At 41.2% G+C, this 16,886-nt stretch overlaps 1 protein-coding gene across 1 annotated transcript in view; it reads left to right on the plus strand.

The window, feature by feature from the left end:
- Window positions 1–16,091, plus strand: part of ttll7 (tubulin tyrosine ligase-like family, member 7) — a 19,565-nt gene extending 3,474 nt beyond the window's left edge. The window contains exons 2-8 of the mRNA XM_010766445.1: window positions 3,143–3,523; window positions 3,885–4,016; window positions 6,555–6,676; window positions 8,891–8,958; window positions 9,246–9,404; window positions 13,395–13,611; window positions 15,915–16,091. Of these exons, the coding sequence (XP_010764747.1) occupies window positions 3,499–3,523; window positions 3,885–4,016; window positions 6,555–6,676; window positions 8,891–8,958; window positions 9,246–9,404; window positions 13,395–13,611; window positions 15,915–16,091 (900 nt within the window). The 5' untranslated portion in view covers window positions 3,143–3,498. The remainder of the gene's footprint in view (window positions 1–3,142; window positions 3,524–3,884; window positions 4,017–6,554; window positions 6,677–8,890; window positions 8,959–9,245; window positions 9,405–13,394; window positions 13,612–15,914) is intronic.
- Window positions 16,092–16,886: the final 795 nt, after the last annotated feature.

Below are 16,886 nucleotides of genomic sequence, written 5' to 3' on the forward strand. Positions count from 1 at the left end.
GATAGGGACATCCGTGCATTTGACTCAGCTGACAGGACCACGCGGCTCCTGTGATAGCGCGCGAAGGTCGCGTCGTTACGCCGGTTGTTAAACAAGCGTCGTTATGGGGAATGCCAGGTTTGCGTCCAAAGATGTTTGGAAGTAAGGAGGAAGGACAATCAATACTGTATATAGTCCAATGTGAGGTAAAAAGTGTGTCGCCAATGTAAACGCGGTTAAACAACTCAAAGTGGCGATGAGGTCTTAAAATGTATGGATGGTCTTAAAAGGTATTACATTTGACTTCAGGATTCCTGCATATACCCTGTTATAGAAACTTTTAATAGGGTGCAAACCTAACAGCAGCTACTGTAGCACATGCTTTTGCATAAAACACTATATACTTAACACGAAAGTGACAAATACAATTATTTTAATCTAAATGATTGTCTCTATTTAAATAATATATATTTTCTATTTTATGAACGGTAAGTACAATGAGCAGTGATAGGAGACTAATGGCGTGCAACAACATTCACCGAGCTTATTTTACATCTGTGACATTACAACAGGATGTCCTGCTGAAATCCTTCTATCAGTCAGTGACACACTGTAGTCTGTTGTCCGATTACACTGAATTCTCACTTCTATTATGTGAATGCATGTAAAAGGCTCTCTTGCAGCTAATAACTACCACCAAGAGGAATGAGCAAAACAGGACAGAGCCTCCCTCTGCTTGGTCATTGGCTACCAAATGGGCTCAACTGTGACCTTATATGGCAGTGAGGCAAACAAGCCTAGATAGGAATCTATGTTGACATTTCACTCTACGAACCGCAATGAATTCATTTTTTTCACATCACCAGAGAGTATCTTTGGAAACTACATTTCTATTTGCAAAATGTGCTTCTCTCTCAGTTATTTTCGAAGCTTCATTTTCTGGCCATGGTAGTATATTAAATTGTAGCATTTAAGATTTGAAACAATGCGGTTAACATCAACAATAATTCTTAGTGACATAATAGGAGATAATACAAATAACGTTCCAGTATGTCTACTTTTGTTGACAATACTGATGTTGAAAAAGAAACAAAAAAGAAGATAAAATCTAAATTCTGAAGATTCATAATCTGGCATTTTGCTAAATAATTAGGATTAACATTAGTCAAAGTCAATTTTAATGTCAATTTTTCTGTGTGATTGTACAGACAGGGAGATCAAAATAACGTTTCCAACAATACAGAATACAATAATACAAATATGTATAAATATGTATATCCTCTATATATACAATCAACAGACTGTATACACATATGCACACATTAAGATAAAACACAACAATCAATATATACAAAATAACAAAATAACAGTCACTTCAATATGTTACGGAATGTACATAGTGCAAGATTGTCCATAGCAGCGTAAAAAAGTGTCTGGTGCTGGAATTGAGTACTACAGCCCTGGTATTTTTTTCAAAGATAACTTGAATTAAGTGTAAAGTCATATGTTTGTTTTGAGTTCAGTGGCATTATATGTGCCCCCCCCCTTGTTCCGGTGAGATTACATGACAGCGAGGTCCAGTGCTCCTATAGCGACAGTGCTTCCTGCCTCCTGTACACAGAGCCAGCACACCACTGGGATGTGGGGGCAGGTTATCACACAGCCTGCCTCACTTTATCACCCTGACTCTGTGTTGTTGCTCTCCCGCTCTGCGCTGATCTCATTCCAGTCTCTGTCCTCCCCCGGATCAATGTCTCGTGCTTACCACAGGCAGACCCAGAGGCTGACAGTGAGGACCACTGTGTGATCAAGTCATGCGATTGGATTGTTTCCCTGTTCCAATTTGTCCAGTGGATGCTGATCGAATCGATAGGGTTGCTTTTTAAGTTAGCCTGTGTATCTGTACATGTGTACGTATGGGTAAGTAAGTAAAACATTTGAAAATAGGAAATGTGCTTTTCAGTTTTCTCACCACTAGAGGCTACTGTTGATCTCTGTATGAAAGGCAGAAGTGGCAACATAAGCAAGTGTGCTGTGCATATAACTGGTATATGGGATTATTAGTTTATTCAGTTAAACTGCAAAGAAAAGTTAAAGATATAACTGTTATGTATTTTCCTTTCTTGTATTTTAACTTTAAGAACTATTAAACTAATAATAATAATCAAGGAAAAATCAAAGCAGGCTAACATACATATACTATACTTGTTTCTCTTTTAACCCTCTCACAACACTTCAGATTAGTCCTCCAGTTGTTGTGGGCTAAATCCACTTGCATTGATAATTTCGCCTCAAATTGAGGCAGCTACTTGCACTATGTGACTTTAAAGGACCATAAGCAGCTGGAATTGTTCCAAGCATGTTTTATGTGTATGGATTCACTGTACAGACTCACAGAGATTCATACCCTGTGGGCAGTTTGAAGTCTCGGGGCCACCTCAATGCTGCTTTGTCTTAGTTCATTTGAAGAATTTGAAGCACCTGGACATGAGACCACAGGGACAACACGATAACCTGCAAACATAGTCCCTCACTTGTTTTGAGGCAACATTGCTAATAACCATGAGTCACTATGCTGCCCCTACCAGAAATAAACGATGTGACAGGGCATCTCATGCAATGGTTGATTACCCCCAAAAGTGGTTAGACCACACACTCTGACTGCAGCCAAACAATAACAGAATTTGGCTGTTGACTGGTGTTAATTTCCCACACCACTTCATAGCCTGAAGCATCCTTTTAACAAACCACTGTAAAGACGCCATCTGTTTGAATGAAGTGACCTCTCAGCCATACAATGAATCCAAGCTGGCACCAGCATCACACACAGTGAGATTCTGCAAACCCTTCACCTGACAACCACATTAATATTTCACAATTGTTCCACGGAATACCAATTAGTCCAGTGAACGTCACACGGCTTTGGATTATTTCATTAGCAGTACTGCGGTGTCAGAGCTGTACAGAGCTCTCACTGAACTGTTGCGCTGGGTGTCAGGCTGACTGATGTAGCCTGTGATAGGCCTGCTTGCGGCTGCTGCGTTACATCAAAAGCATGTCCAATGCACTTCAGTCCGGTGAGAATATACACACAGATCCTTAGTGTGCACTGTACTCACCCCCTGAGCTTAATACTTAATACTTTTTTTCTTCTCTCCCACAGGCATTCCTATCCATCCCTCTGTCCATCCCCTCCCTCCCTCTCTCCTCTTGGGGCTGTATAGACCCTTGAGAGCCCTCCCCCTCCCACTCTTCCCCACCACTGCTACCCCCTTTCTTACTCCCCTGCCTTCTGAGATTTTGCTGCTGCCCTTTATGTTGCTGAGAGGCGCCAGGGAGATGCTCAGATGATCCATTGGGCCATCTCGCACAACATCGTCGGTAGCCCAAGACAGTGAAGACTAACAACAGAGAGTCTGACAGAGCCCTTGGAGGGGCTGCGAGTACCCTGTGAGGCCCACCCGCACACCAAGCCTGGCTGAAAGCTCGGCTTGCCCCCTCATTCCTCCAGACTCTGAGATGCCCTCTCCTCCCAATGAAGGAGGTGAGTCCAAGAAGAGAGGTCCAACTCTCTCAGGACTGACAGAGTTATTCTGTTAGATGGTTACATGTTTTCTGCATACACACACACCTGACCACCTGCTCATTTACCTGCCTGCCATCATCATCATACTATTCCCCCATGCATAGAAACTACACACACACACACACAACATTATGACACATGCAGCTATAGCATATACGCGCAATTTATTTACACCCCAGCCCCATAAACAAAACCTACTAAATCCCCTGCAGACAGTGTCAAATATGTTACAATTCTCCAGCAACTCGTGCTCCCCTCCCAGTCCGGAGCACAAGCTGTGACTGAATCTAGTGTTGTTGTATGCCGTCTCTTCCTCCAGAGGATCAAGGAGCGTCCCCCGTGAACAGGCCATCTGTGGGCTCCTACCAGAGCAGTGGGAAGAGGAAGGTGCGCACCAAAAAGAAGAAAGGCACCATCTCCGCCAACATCACTGGCACCAAATATGAGATTGGTACGGTAAACTATTTCTAATGATTTTAATAAATGACAGTTCAACAACAATACATATACTGTATCTGTTGAATTAAGATAAAAATGTATCTGAAACAAGTTTGAAAAAAGAGGCGAAACAGAAACAGGACCATGCATCACTGAAATGTCAGTCTACAAAGATAAGACATCTTTTGATCAAAGAGTTTGTCTTAATGGAGCTAGTGCAGGATGAAAAGAGGCTTTCTTTGAGATGGGTGATGAAACCCTTTCATTGATGTATATTATCCTATTGATGTTTCTGTCAGAAAACAAGGTAGTGCTTGAAATGGTTTAGCAGTAGTATTCCTATTGTAGTTCCAGTTGTAGTATACCTTTACCTATTCGTTTTTGCAGTTAATTACTCACAGTTATTAGATGTTGTTAGATGTGCTATTAACTTTCATACAAAGTAAAGGATAATTGTCTGGTACTTTTATGTCTGATCTTGCTAAATTGTGTACGCTAAGCCTGTACTCCAAAGCCTTACATTTCAACCTTCTGAGTTTATATTTAAAGTTGGGTTGTCTTTCACGTAAGATAAGTGTAGTGTGTGACGCAGTGAATTGTAAATTAATTTTGGAAACAGCTCTCAGTATGACTCAGTCAGTCCATCAAAACACAGCAAATCTAATCACAATGTTATCTCAGCAATAAACAAAAATACACTGTAGATTTCACTCGCAACAATAACATCTAATTTTGCTGTGGTGGATTGTTTGAAGGAGACCGTTGTTATTTAATGTTTTAAATTAAACCTAATAGAGTTGCAGACCTGCAACAGTTCACACAGAGACAGCTCGGCCTTACATACAAACATAAATCTTTATTGAGGTAATTTCACTTGGCAGTGATGTTTTTTGAGAAGGGCAAACAGAAGCAGTAAGCACTCCTCACATGGACAGTATATGCCAGTGTGGCAGCTCCAGCTCTCAGGGGTGAACTACAACCTATGAAACTAAGGAGTCAGCAGCAGCAAGTACAAGTTGAGGGCTGCCTGGATCCTGTAGGTAGATGGGAGTCTAGCTGTGAGTTACTTCGCTTGCTGTGACGAGACTCTCACAGTGGCCATTCTGAGAGCAGTGTGGAGCTATTAAGAAGGAAAATTAACACTAAGGGCCAGATGGATGGCTCATTTTTGCTGTTACCTTTTACGCAGCTGTATTTTGTTTTGTTTCGGAATTTATAGTATTGCAGGTATGGGTTAAAGGTCAGAGAAAATGCTGTTGGTTTGCTTTACACCCTCTGAGAAGGCAATGAACACTCTGGATCTAAGGATGACTGTTACATGAGACGTGTTAGAAAGGATTGATTACAGCTTGCACTAAGACCCTACTGGTAAATGTAAGCATAGACCCCCTGTTCCAGTTAGCAAAACACTGTTAGCCTCTACTGGCGTTAACAGATGGATGAAGTTGCATCGGAAACACCTTTTTCCCATTCAAGTGCCACCATGCAACATTAGGCAAGCCTTCTCCAGGTTTGTGAAGGCTTTCAAGAAATTAATGAATACCCTGTTTCGTTAGGGCATATGAATATTTCATTACTCGCTGAATAATGAATAGTTGTCGGATGAATGTCCAAATGTGCTCGCCACCCATCTCTCATACTATGGGGTTTCCAGTGGGATTTGAATGCATTACAGACAATTAATTCATCTTTTTGAAGAGAAGCATTACGATTGGCTGCTCTGCAACCATTCCATTAATGGTAAATATTACTGGGAGCTTTTTTGATCTATTATCTCCTGGACTGATTCCTCTCTTAATGTCTGCAAAAACAGAAATGAAGCCCAGCAAAGAGTGAAATATTGATCCGTTCACTAGAAATATTTGATGCGTGGGTCAAAGTCACATCCTGCTCTATGAAAGCCTATGAGTGCTATTTTGGGGTCAAAAATAAAGGTCTAAGGAACCAGTGGAGGGGGGTAATATTCAGAGAAAATGAATATAGACTTTCTGAAAATAGAGTTATACAATTGTGACAAGTTAGTGAGAAGGTGCAACAGTATGTGACATGACTATATTCTTGAATCTGTTCATTGCATTGTAAATGCTGATCCACAAAATAAATCCCGTCATCCAAACTACAGTATGTTGTTTTCTTGTGAATTGGTCCAAATCACGACAATGTCTCTTCAAAGTTTGGATGCTTATAATGTGCTAATTCTGGGCTGAACACTCTGTTTCCTTATTGCTAAATCAATCAACAAAGTATAATTTGATTAGGACATCAACTTCAGACATAATACAAAGCAAGCGGTGGCGTCTGTGGTGAGATATGGTTTATCTAACCATGCAAATTCAAGCGATGTTGGTTCTTGACAAAAAACAAACATTTCCTGATTTCTTTTTAATGTAAATTTACAAATTGAACCCCCAATATTCCTCACTTTAGTCCTAAGAATATTATGCCTCTTTGTCTTTGAGGACTTTCTGGTCATGGGTAAAACATGTTTTGAAATTACTGCAAAGTTAATTTTAATATTGTAAAACAATCTAATGTGAATGTTTTTCCCCAGTTCGTATAGTAATCAACGAGGTGGACTACATCAAGGCCCGGGAAGATGATGAGACTGCCAACCTCATCTGGAATGACTCGGCTGTGCAGCATGAGAGAATCGCTGAGCTCAGGAACTATCAGGTACACGGCATGTCAAGTCAGCACACATTGTCCGGGAGCATCGTAGTCTTGAGCTAAGATATAACGAGTGAGAATAAAGGTGTCAGTTCCAATTGCTGCACTGAACAGGAAGAACAACTGGATCTTAACCTTTACAGTACAGGAGCAGCCGAAGACCATGATACTGATCAGCTGGATGAATGTAAAATATATTATATGTTTTCTTAACCAGATTTTCAAAACAAAATCAGATGCCTCTAATTTGTATAGCACTGGTAAGGTGAAGAAGGATTTAACCTTACATGAAAAGATGTAGAGGAAATGAAACAGTAGAGGAAATGAAACAGTAGACCAAAGAGAAAGGTCATAATATAACGAAACAAACATGACAGCTACCGCAACCCTTCCGTGCTTAGGGAATATTATTTAAACCTCTTTTGCTTTAAAGAAAACCAAATCCCTTCTTTAAAAAACACTCATTTGGTTAGAGAGGGACAAACATGACACCACTTTCTGCAGATTCTTCACACAATCACAGCAGTTATTGACATTCTTATAGAAAGCACAATCCACTTATCAGAGTGATGCCTTTCTCCCAAGCCTTTAAGAAATGTACACTCAAATGTTATGAAATCTGAACTGTAACAAAATAATTAATTAAGTTGTTGTCAAATTTCAGATTGCAATTAGAGACATATCATAACATCTGTATCACAGGATCTTTACTTCTATAATGTATGTTTGCACACCAATCTGCCTTAAATGACGTTTTTTTGTAGAAATAAAAGAATAGGTAAAGGAAAATATAATGAAAAAGAAGATTAGACCAGATGAAAGGGGACAACGTATAGAGACATTTGGGACAGATGGAGCTGCAAGAAGATTAGGTTTAAAGTAGTGATAGTAGAATGAAATAAAATAGAATGGAAGGAAATGAAATAGGTGAAGCTGGACGTAAGACTCTGGATGTGTCCATGTGCTTTCCCTTAGACCCTGGGAGGTAAGAGGCCGACAGTAGATAGAGAAGAGAGGTGGACAGAGGGAGAGGGAACAACAGAGCGTACACAGAGACAGATAGGAAGATTGACAGGTTGACTGACAAGTTGTGAGCAGCAGGGGGTGGGAGGCAGGTTTCACATGTCACTAGTGATGATGACAAGACGGGCCTAAACAACAAGGCTAGCTCTGAGTTCTGTGTACTCGTCTGAAAGTGATCTTACCTCTGTTTGACCCCTCTGTCCTGCTGACTGAACTTGCCGCCGCTGCTCCCCCTTAGCTCCGAGCGTTAGCCATCCATCTTCCCGATCGCTTATTTGATTAGACCGGGCACTAATGATCGATTAAATCACAGACAGGAAGGAGTATGGCTTGTTAGGACAGGGGCAGCCAGAGTTCAGCAAAGTAGATTGAATATTACAAATACTGTAACAGCTTAACGTGTAGCAATGCGGCTAATGTTTTACCATAGAGCTGGTGATTTGCTGTCAATTGTTTTCACTTGGTCTCTCGCGCTGCTGTGCTGTTTCATGTGATCATTTCTCAGAAGAAAAGTAGAAGTCCCTCAACAATTGGTTTTGATTTCCCCTCACAAGCCACGTCGTCTCGCGGCATTGGCATAATTGTGCAATCTCTTCCGAATCCCTAATTACGTCTGTCTCGTTTGGATAATAATCACAGGATCCTTTTACACTCTGCGTTCTTGTTTTTTTCTCCCTCTGCTTCTCTCTCTCTCTCCCTCTTTTGATTCTTTCCTTTTTTCCGCCCATTTAGTGATGTACTGTGAGAGTTTGCTGTCAAGTTTCAGTTCATACGAGCCTAATTAACGCCCCTGTTCAGGCTCATTTGGTCAAAGAATACAGAAAACCCAGAGTTTTTCCTTTACCCCCCTTTCAGCGCATTCAAAGCAATTCATTCAACTGTCACTGCAGGAGCTTGCGATGCAGAACCAATTACCTCGGCCCCTCGGAGTTGAGATTGATCGTGTTTTTTTCTTCTCGCCTCTTCCCTCCCCAACCTTTAAAGTATAAAAAAAACACGGTAAACTAAATAAGGGTTGAGAAAGGTCTCAGCGTCACCTTTTTGTTTTGAGTCCGTAATTGGGCATAAATGTCAGAACATTGTAAGCTCACTTCAGGTTGCTGCCTTTAATGTGCTCATTTTTATGAAGGGGTGGGGGTGGAATTGAGTGGCGTAATGGCCCTAACAACATTATTATGTCTGCCTGTCCCTCTGCAGAGAATTAACCATTTCCCTGGCATGGGCGAAATCTGCCGGAAAGACTGCCTAGCAAGAAACATGTCCAAGTAAGTTTTCAAATGAGAGTCCTTTGGTTCAGATGTGCAAAAACAAAAGAATGTCAAAGCTCGACTTGTAGCCAGCTGGCACTCTAATAAGTCACAACTGTGTACTTGTAGCGTCATTACATTACATCATTACAAGCCGAACGAGTAAAAGTAACTACTGTAAAAGCATAAAATGAATCTTTACTGTGAATAAAAAATGCACGTTATCGTTCAAAATAAGTGCAAGACTGCAGATGGTTTAAAATGATGCTTTACTCCCACACACACCCCTTTCTTTTCTTCTTCAGAATGATCAAGTCCCAGTCTCAAGAGTACAGCTTCATACCCAAAACCTGGATCTTCCCCGCAGAGTACACTCAGTTCCAGAATTATGTCAAGGAGCTACGCAGGAAACGCAAGCAGAAGACCTTCATCGTCAAACCCGCCAACGGAGCCATGGGTCACGGGTAGGTCACGAAAGCCGAGGCATGAAAGAGAACGAGAGAGACTGATGCAGGAACTAAACAACATACTGAGGGGGGGAAATTAGCACTAGAGAAAATAGAGGACAAGCACAACACAACAAGTCAATAAGAGGTGTGTGACCCTGATGTGGGTGTCAATGGAAATATCATTATGGCTGGGATCAGGTTGAGTAGATGAGATGAGAGGGTGTGGTGAATCACAACAGTTGTTGGCCACACACACACACACACACACACACACACACACACACACACACACACACACACACACACACACACACACACACACACACACACACACACACACACACACACACACACACACACACACGTGATTATTGGATTCCTTTATGAGGCATCATCAGCAGGGACCACTCAGACTAGAAAATGGACCAATGGCCATGGCTGCTGCAGTGGACTCTGTCTCACAATAGCATCTCTTTATCAAAAGATGAGCAGGCTGTGGTACATGAATGCATATTTCATGCTTGAAGCCCCATGAGGTGAGAGGTTATTTCAGGTTGTGATGTCACATCTCTATGGCATGTTTTCACTATTCTGACTGTTGTCATTGTGAAGTATTTTACAAAATCAGTAAAAAGGCATGGTGACATGGTGATGCCTTGATACTGACTATTTACCAATTTATTAGGTACACCTATGCACTTTAAAGTTATCAAGTGTTCAACTCAAGTGTTCAATCGCTCAACCCAACTGATGTGAAGCTTTTGTCAAAATGTGTGTCAATATGGGTGGAAACAAAAACATTACAAAACAAAGTTTAGCAAGAGTTGAATTGGCCGCCCTTTGACAAAGTGTCAACAAAAGTGATCATCCTTAGCCTGGGTGGGCATGGGGGGGTTGTTATTTTAAGTGCCTTTGCTTAGAGAAAAGCCTGTTGAGCTGGTTTGGTCATTTATTACAAAAAAACAAGAAGAAAGAAGAAATCTCTCAGGTCATTTGGGCCTCTGCTCAGACTTCTGATCTGTATAATAGACTAAAACAATTGCTGAAGAACAGAAGTGGTCACTTAAACAAGTATCCTACATCGTTTCTAAAATGAACACATTAACTCTTTCTAATGTTCTATGTATGAGCCATAGCCAACTCATTTGAAAGCCAAAACAGAATTCCACTGAGCTGTGATTTGACCTGTGTGGAGGTCAAGCCTGCACAGACATGACTAAAATAAAGTGGAAAATGCCAAGTGTTTTCTGGTTCAAAGTTTGAAGTGTGGTTGGTTTAGCAAATAATTCAGTATCACAAAATGAAGTATAAGACAGGCCAAACTCAATATTAGCATTTGCTACAGTATAACTTAAATAAAGTGGAAAATGCCAAGTGTTTTCTGGTTCAAAGTTTGAAGTGTGGTTGGCTTTGAAAATAATTCAGTATCATACAATTAAGTACAAGACAGGCCAAACTCAATATTAGGATTTGCTACTGTATAACTTCCTCTGAAAAGGATTTGTTTTGTATTTGTATGTCGCACATAGTTCTCTTAAAAACACTTCAGACTATTTTGAAACTGCCCAGATTTCAAAACATTATGAAGCAAGTATTTGCTTTCATTTCTTATTCTTTAAAAAATGTGATCCCTGTAGTGCATGTGTAAAGAAATAACCTTGGATTGCATATATCACTGGCACCAATAGGTGGGGATATTGAAGTACAAATAGCTTACTGTGCTTCACCTCTCCCTCGAATTCTCTTTGAATTTGTCCTTTCTGGTATAATGTGGGCATTACTTTTAACTCCATGCTGCACTAAGCCCTTATTTATTAAAGAATAAAAGGCAACAAAGGCTGAATCATAGCAATATATTAAGAATATGAAAGATGATGAGTTTAGTTCGACCACTCAACGGCGGGCGGCTCACAAGATTAGATTTTTCTCAATTTTTTTCGCATGGTGTGACGAGGCAGGAAATTAAGTTATATCTCCCCCCTGCAATTTATTTTTCCGTCGGCCAACTAAATGAAGTTATTGTTTGTGTCTGAAGCTCAGCTTGTTATAAGGGAAACAAAATAAAAGCGCGTGCAGGGCTTAAAAAGGCGAGATCCCCTCCGGTGCCAAATTAAATAGGCAGGGGAGAGTGGGCTGTGATTATCTGACACCACAGCTCATCAATCATGTCGTGTTCTCCTCAGCTACTCCTCCTTGACTAACTAACACCGTTAACCCTGTCCTCATCACTCAACTCGCTGCCTCACTGTTAGGAGGGCCCTCACATTGTTGGTCAATGTACCATCAACTGGACCCTGTTATTTTCTGTTCCAAGATATAAGCAGGCCAATGAAATGATCCGTTATAATACGAGAGCATTAAAGTGGAGTGCTGAATTGTGATGAGGAATGATGGATAAACCTGAGAGTAACAACAACATCACACTACAGCAACTGGGACAATTGTATCAAACCTCTGAAGGGAACTGCTGAACAAAAACAATAACCTGAAAGGCAATACCTGATCCCAATCTGGATTCACACTTAGAAGCTCATCAACAATGCTCCAGTGTTTTTGCGTCCACTGAGCGGGTGAATTCTAATGTTAAATAACAACCTCATAGACTGCACTGTTCCCAGGATACTGTATGTGCTGGCTGTCATTAAAGAGCATTACAATGTTTGCCCTCCGGGGGCTTGGTGCCACAATATCTTACTACCTCAAAGTGTACTTTTTGAACAATCAACTCTTTACATCTTGGCTAAATATTGTGTGTGTGTGTGTGTGTGTGTGTGTGTGTGTGTGTGTGTGGTGAGCCTGCTTGCATCGGTATAATGTAGCCTTCCAGGCAGAGCATGTAACTAATTTAGGCCAAGTCTGCCTTAACTATGAATGATGGTGATACAGGTCAGATGCAATGCCTCTGCATAGTGGGAGATTGTTTAGAAACGACCCCTCACCCTCGCTGCACATATGCATACTCCCACACACATGTGAACAGACATACGCTCTTACGTTCACAAAGTTTTTAAAATATTGCCCCTCACCCTTGCGTGCACAGCCACATCGCTGCACACAAACTAACACAACTCATTCTTGAGTCCAGCTAGCAATGGCCTGCGTACTATAATGCCTGAGTGCCAGTGACATGAGACCAAAGCAAAAGAATTAGAGTGGAGGTTGAACCGGAGTGCAATGTCTGCTCCTATTAACCTGCACACAGCTGAAAGACCCGGCCAAAGCATTTGATGCACTGTGCCATTCGGAGAAGGCAGAGTTTGGCTTCTGGAAATCACAATGTTCTCCAGATTCTCACTGGGTATTTCTCAGACAAACCAGCATTTGTGTAGTACCTGTCTGTTTTTTGTGAATTTATTTTTCAGCTGTTTTATTTAGCCAGGCAATGAACAGAATAACAAAAGTTTGGAATGCTCAAAGTACCTCAGAGCCAAACAGCTTGTCCTGCTCAAACTAGACCTGAGGCGTGCTGAGCGAACTCATTAACATATGTTTTCAGCAAAGTTTCTGTAGCAGGGCAAGGTCACGTCAATACCATCAGGGCACAATGGCTCTGACCCTGTCACTCATAAGGGCTAAACCTCTTCATTGTTATTGCAAGAGTCATTCTATGCACAGTAAGGACGTTCTCCTTCTGATTGCATCTATTGCTCATACTGATACTTACTGTCCATTGCTCCAAAAGGTCATCTTGGATTGTGATGACTGAAAGCTTCGCCATTATTGGCAGATAAGGCACCAGAGTTAAATAGCCCCAACTTTTCCAGATGATTAAACATGAAAGATTGTGCGGGACCCCATCAAATCTGTATACTGTTTGGCATAGTTTTTGCTTCAACATGTATATAAGACATTGCCAATGTCATCAATCATGTTCATGGTCCTTTCTATGCTGCCATCTATCATTTTTTCAATTATCTTTTTTGTCTGTCTTTGCCATATTTTATTATGCTGCTGACGACACCCCAATTTCCCCCCTGAGGATTAATAAAGTTTCCGTCCATCCAGGATCTCACTTATCCGTAACTGTGAGAAGCTGCCAGCCCACGAGCACTTCATCGTTCAGGAGTACCTGGACAAGCCCTTCCTGATGGAGGGCTACAAGTTTGACCTGCGCATCTACATCCTCGTCACTTCCTGCGACCCACTCCGTATTTTCCTCTACAACGACGGCCTGGTTCGCATGGGCACAGAGAAGTACCATGCACCCAGTGAGGCCAACCTGGTGAGTCACAGACATAGTACTACTAAAAAAGAATAATTGATTGTGTAGAATTGTTCAAAAATGAAAATAGAAAGTGCCTCACAGAAGCAGCACATATGATCATAAACACATATCTTAACAGACTAATAACAGGACAAACATCTTTATCTGATTGCTTTTTGTGCAGTCCCATTTGATGAGTTGTAGGAATAAGTACAACTGTTCATGTATACAGTACTTAGTGTGTGGCCATTCATAAAGAGACAGATAGTAGAAGTAGAGCTGTAAAGAGTAATCCAAGGCCTCAAAGATTCATTCATGCTGTTGACATTTAAATTCTTAATCAAGAACGTCCACAAAGAAAGGCAGGCACCTCTATGCACAGAGCCATCTAGCACCAGCATACATAACATTTATACAACCACATTAAAAAAAGATGTTTCCATTTTTATAGAGTGATGAAATCATAAAAAATGACGGCTCACATTTGAAGCTTGATTTGAATACATCGAAAAAAGCTTTGAATATAAAACAAAATGACATCCGAAGCGGCCTTAAGTAGAAGTACATTTGCAGAAAAATGTATTTGCCATGCTCGTCGGAGCCATGGCCTTTTGCAACTCAACAAAATCAAATTCGACACACAAACACACTGGGGGACAGAGGTTAGGAAACACAGTGTAATCTCCGTATGATCACACAAACATGCATGTACTCATATACACAGTCAACAGAGCCAACAACTGTTGTGTTCACACACCCAGGCACACACACACACACGCACGCACACACGCACACACGCACGCACGCACGCACACGCACACACACGCACGCACACACACAGATTGGGCAAGCAGGCATACTGTATGCACACAGCTGAGCGCAAATGTCCATATGCCAGATGTCTCCAGTAATATCAACCCGTTCATATTTGCCTTGAGGTTCTGCACCTGCTGAAGCACAGTTTGTTGCTGATAATGAGGTGTAAAAGCACACACACACAGCTCCCTATCAAGCGTGATGCTTATCTACAATATGAACACACGCTCACATCGACATATGGACCCCCTCCCGCGACACAAATGCGTATTGTCTTACCCAGTCTGTGGCACATGATGGAGTGAGGCGTGCCATGGAGATGCATGTTCAGTCCCACAGAGAGTGGCTCCGAGACAGCCATCATGGGCTGGAGTGGCCTCCGGTCACGGCGTTATTACCTTGTAGGCTAAGGACAAGGATGTATTGTCTTCAACTGTGAAGGATAGTGTGTAAAGAGAGGGATGCGCATTGGCACATTTTAGCCAGGCTCTGTTTGAACTGTGGGGCTCTGACTTATCTTATCACTGAGTGCTTGAGATTTCAGGGCTCTATGATTATAAGCTTGTTCTGCTGTTGCGCTCTTTATCTGTCAATCCCATAAGAGTATAAGAACCAGCGTTAGAACAGAGCATTGATCATTCCCATAACACAGTCAGCTGTTCTTCACTTCTCTTACTACATTTCTTACCCTCTTTAGTAATTTCCTAGGGACACATTTGTGATGTTTTTTCTTTTTCCATTATTTTTGTCGACACATATTACTAAGGAGAAAATGCTTACTTTACAATGTGTGTATGTGCACTCAGGGAATAATGCATGAATACCCTTGAGGACATAGTTTCCTGTGATGATTATCATCACTGAGTAAGGTATACTTTTACTAAAGAGCACCATCAAAGGTACAACAGCCATCTGAGTATAACATATACCCCATGTATTAAAATAAAATGTCATTGCATATACAATTGTACTTGCTTCAATGGAGATATTTGCAGCTATTAGTATTATAATGTGGTTACATTGGGTAAACAGGAAGAGGAAGCAAGTGAACGAGAGCTTCATTTCTTCTTCAGCCCAGTAAATAAAGGAATTCAGTGGAAAGAAGACAAGAATGATTTGTATGCAACAACAAACAAAACATGCCATCTGGTGCAAATAGATGCATGTTCTCTCTGCATGCTGTTGCTATGACATTCAGTTATTACTGTTATCACAGCTTATAGCAAGACGTTTTACTTGTTTTACAAGTACACCAAGACCAGTGACTCTACATCTGGTCAAATTGTCTTTTGATTCAAATAAAAGGACACGTACTTTGTTATTTAAATATTGGTAGTAATGTACCAGTGTCAGCAGCCCCTTAAAGCCAGATCTGTGTTCCTACTGTATGAAAGAGACATCTCATGTAGTCATCAAATACATCTAGAAATCCTTACTGTCAGGTTTTAAACATGCATCCGTTGATAATGCATCAAGGCCCTCCTAACTCCAGTTTCTCTCCACAGAGCCAGCTCTACATGCATCTGACTAACTACTCAGTCAACAAACACAACGAGAACTTTGAGCGAGACGAGACAGTGGACAAAGGCAGTAAGAGGTCCATCAGCTGGTTCAACGAGTTTCTCCGCGCCAACGACTACGACGTGGCCAAGTTCTGGGGAGATGTCTCTGTACGTGGGTAGTCCTCCCAAGCACACACAAATACAGTTACATGCAGACATATCATGCCGGATGTGTAATCCTACAAAGGATGTGCGTCATGATAACAAAAACACAAGAGACGCTAACACCACATGGAGGCATCTATAAGTGTAATCTGTAAGCATGCCTTCACATATATACACATCCTCTTGCTACTAACCGACACATGTTAGAAACAGAACACAAGAGGACCGGCAAAAGGTTTGTTATGATTTGTTATGACAGTAACTCAGTGAGCTTCAGAGCTTTGTTTGACTCCAGGAAGAACTCAGCAAAAACATAATTCCTGGAGGCTGAGCCCTCTTCCAAACACCTTTACCACAACAGTTTTCTATCATCAAAGTTTCACCTTCTGGACCTGATACATTCACTTTCTTTCCATCCATCCCAATACAGTATATATTCCTTCCCTATTGTTACTATTCCTTTTTGCCTCCGTCCACAGCTATTTGGGTTGTATGGGCCTTCAGTGTTTGTTCTCTGTTTTGTTGTTTCTTGCCACAAGCTATCAACCTAAAAAGTCTAATCCCATTGGCTATTTTACTCTCTTCTTTACATCAGCTTTTACCTTTCTGTAGGTGGAACAGTGTGGCTTCTGTTCTTTTTTATGTAATGTCATTTTTTTGTTTATTCTCCTTTCTTATCCATCTGATGTCATCTCCCTGTTTGCTCCATTTTGTCATGGCGTTAAAGTTCTTTTTTCACTCTTTTGTGAAAGTTTGTTTTTCTTTTATCTATCTTGTCTCACAGTGACACATCAGAGTGTCACCCTCTGA

Source organism: Notothenia coriiceps, unplaced genomic scaffold, assembly GCF_000735185.1.
Source record: "Notothenia coriiceps isolate Sejong01 unplaced genomic scaffold, NC01 NC01_scaffold00003315, whole genome shotgun sequence".
In the NCBI taxonomy this organism is placed as follows: Eukaryota; Metazoa; Chordata; class Actinopteri; order Perciformes; family Nototheniidae; genus Notothenia; species Notothenia coriiceps.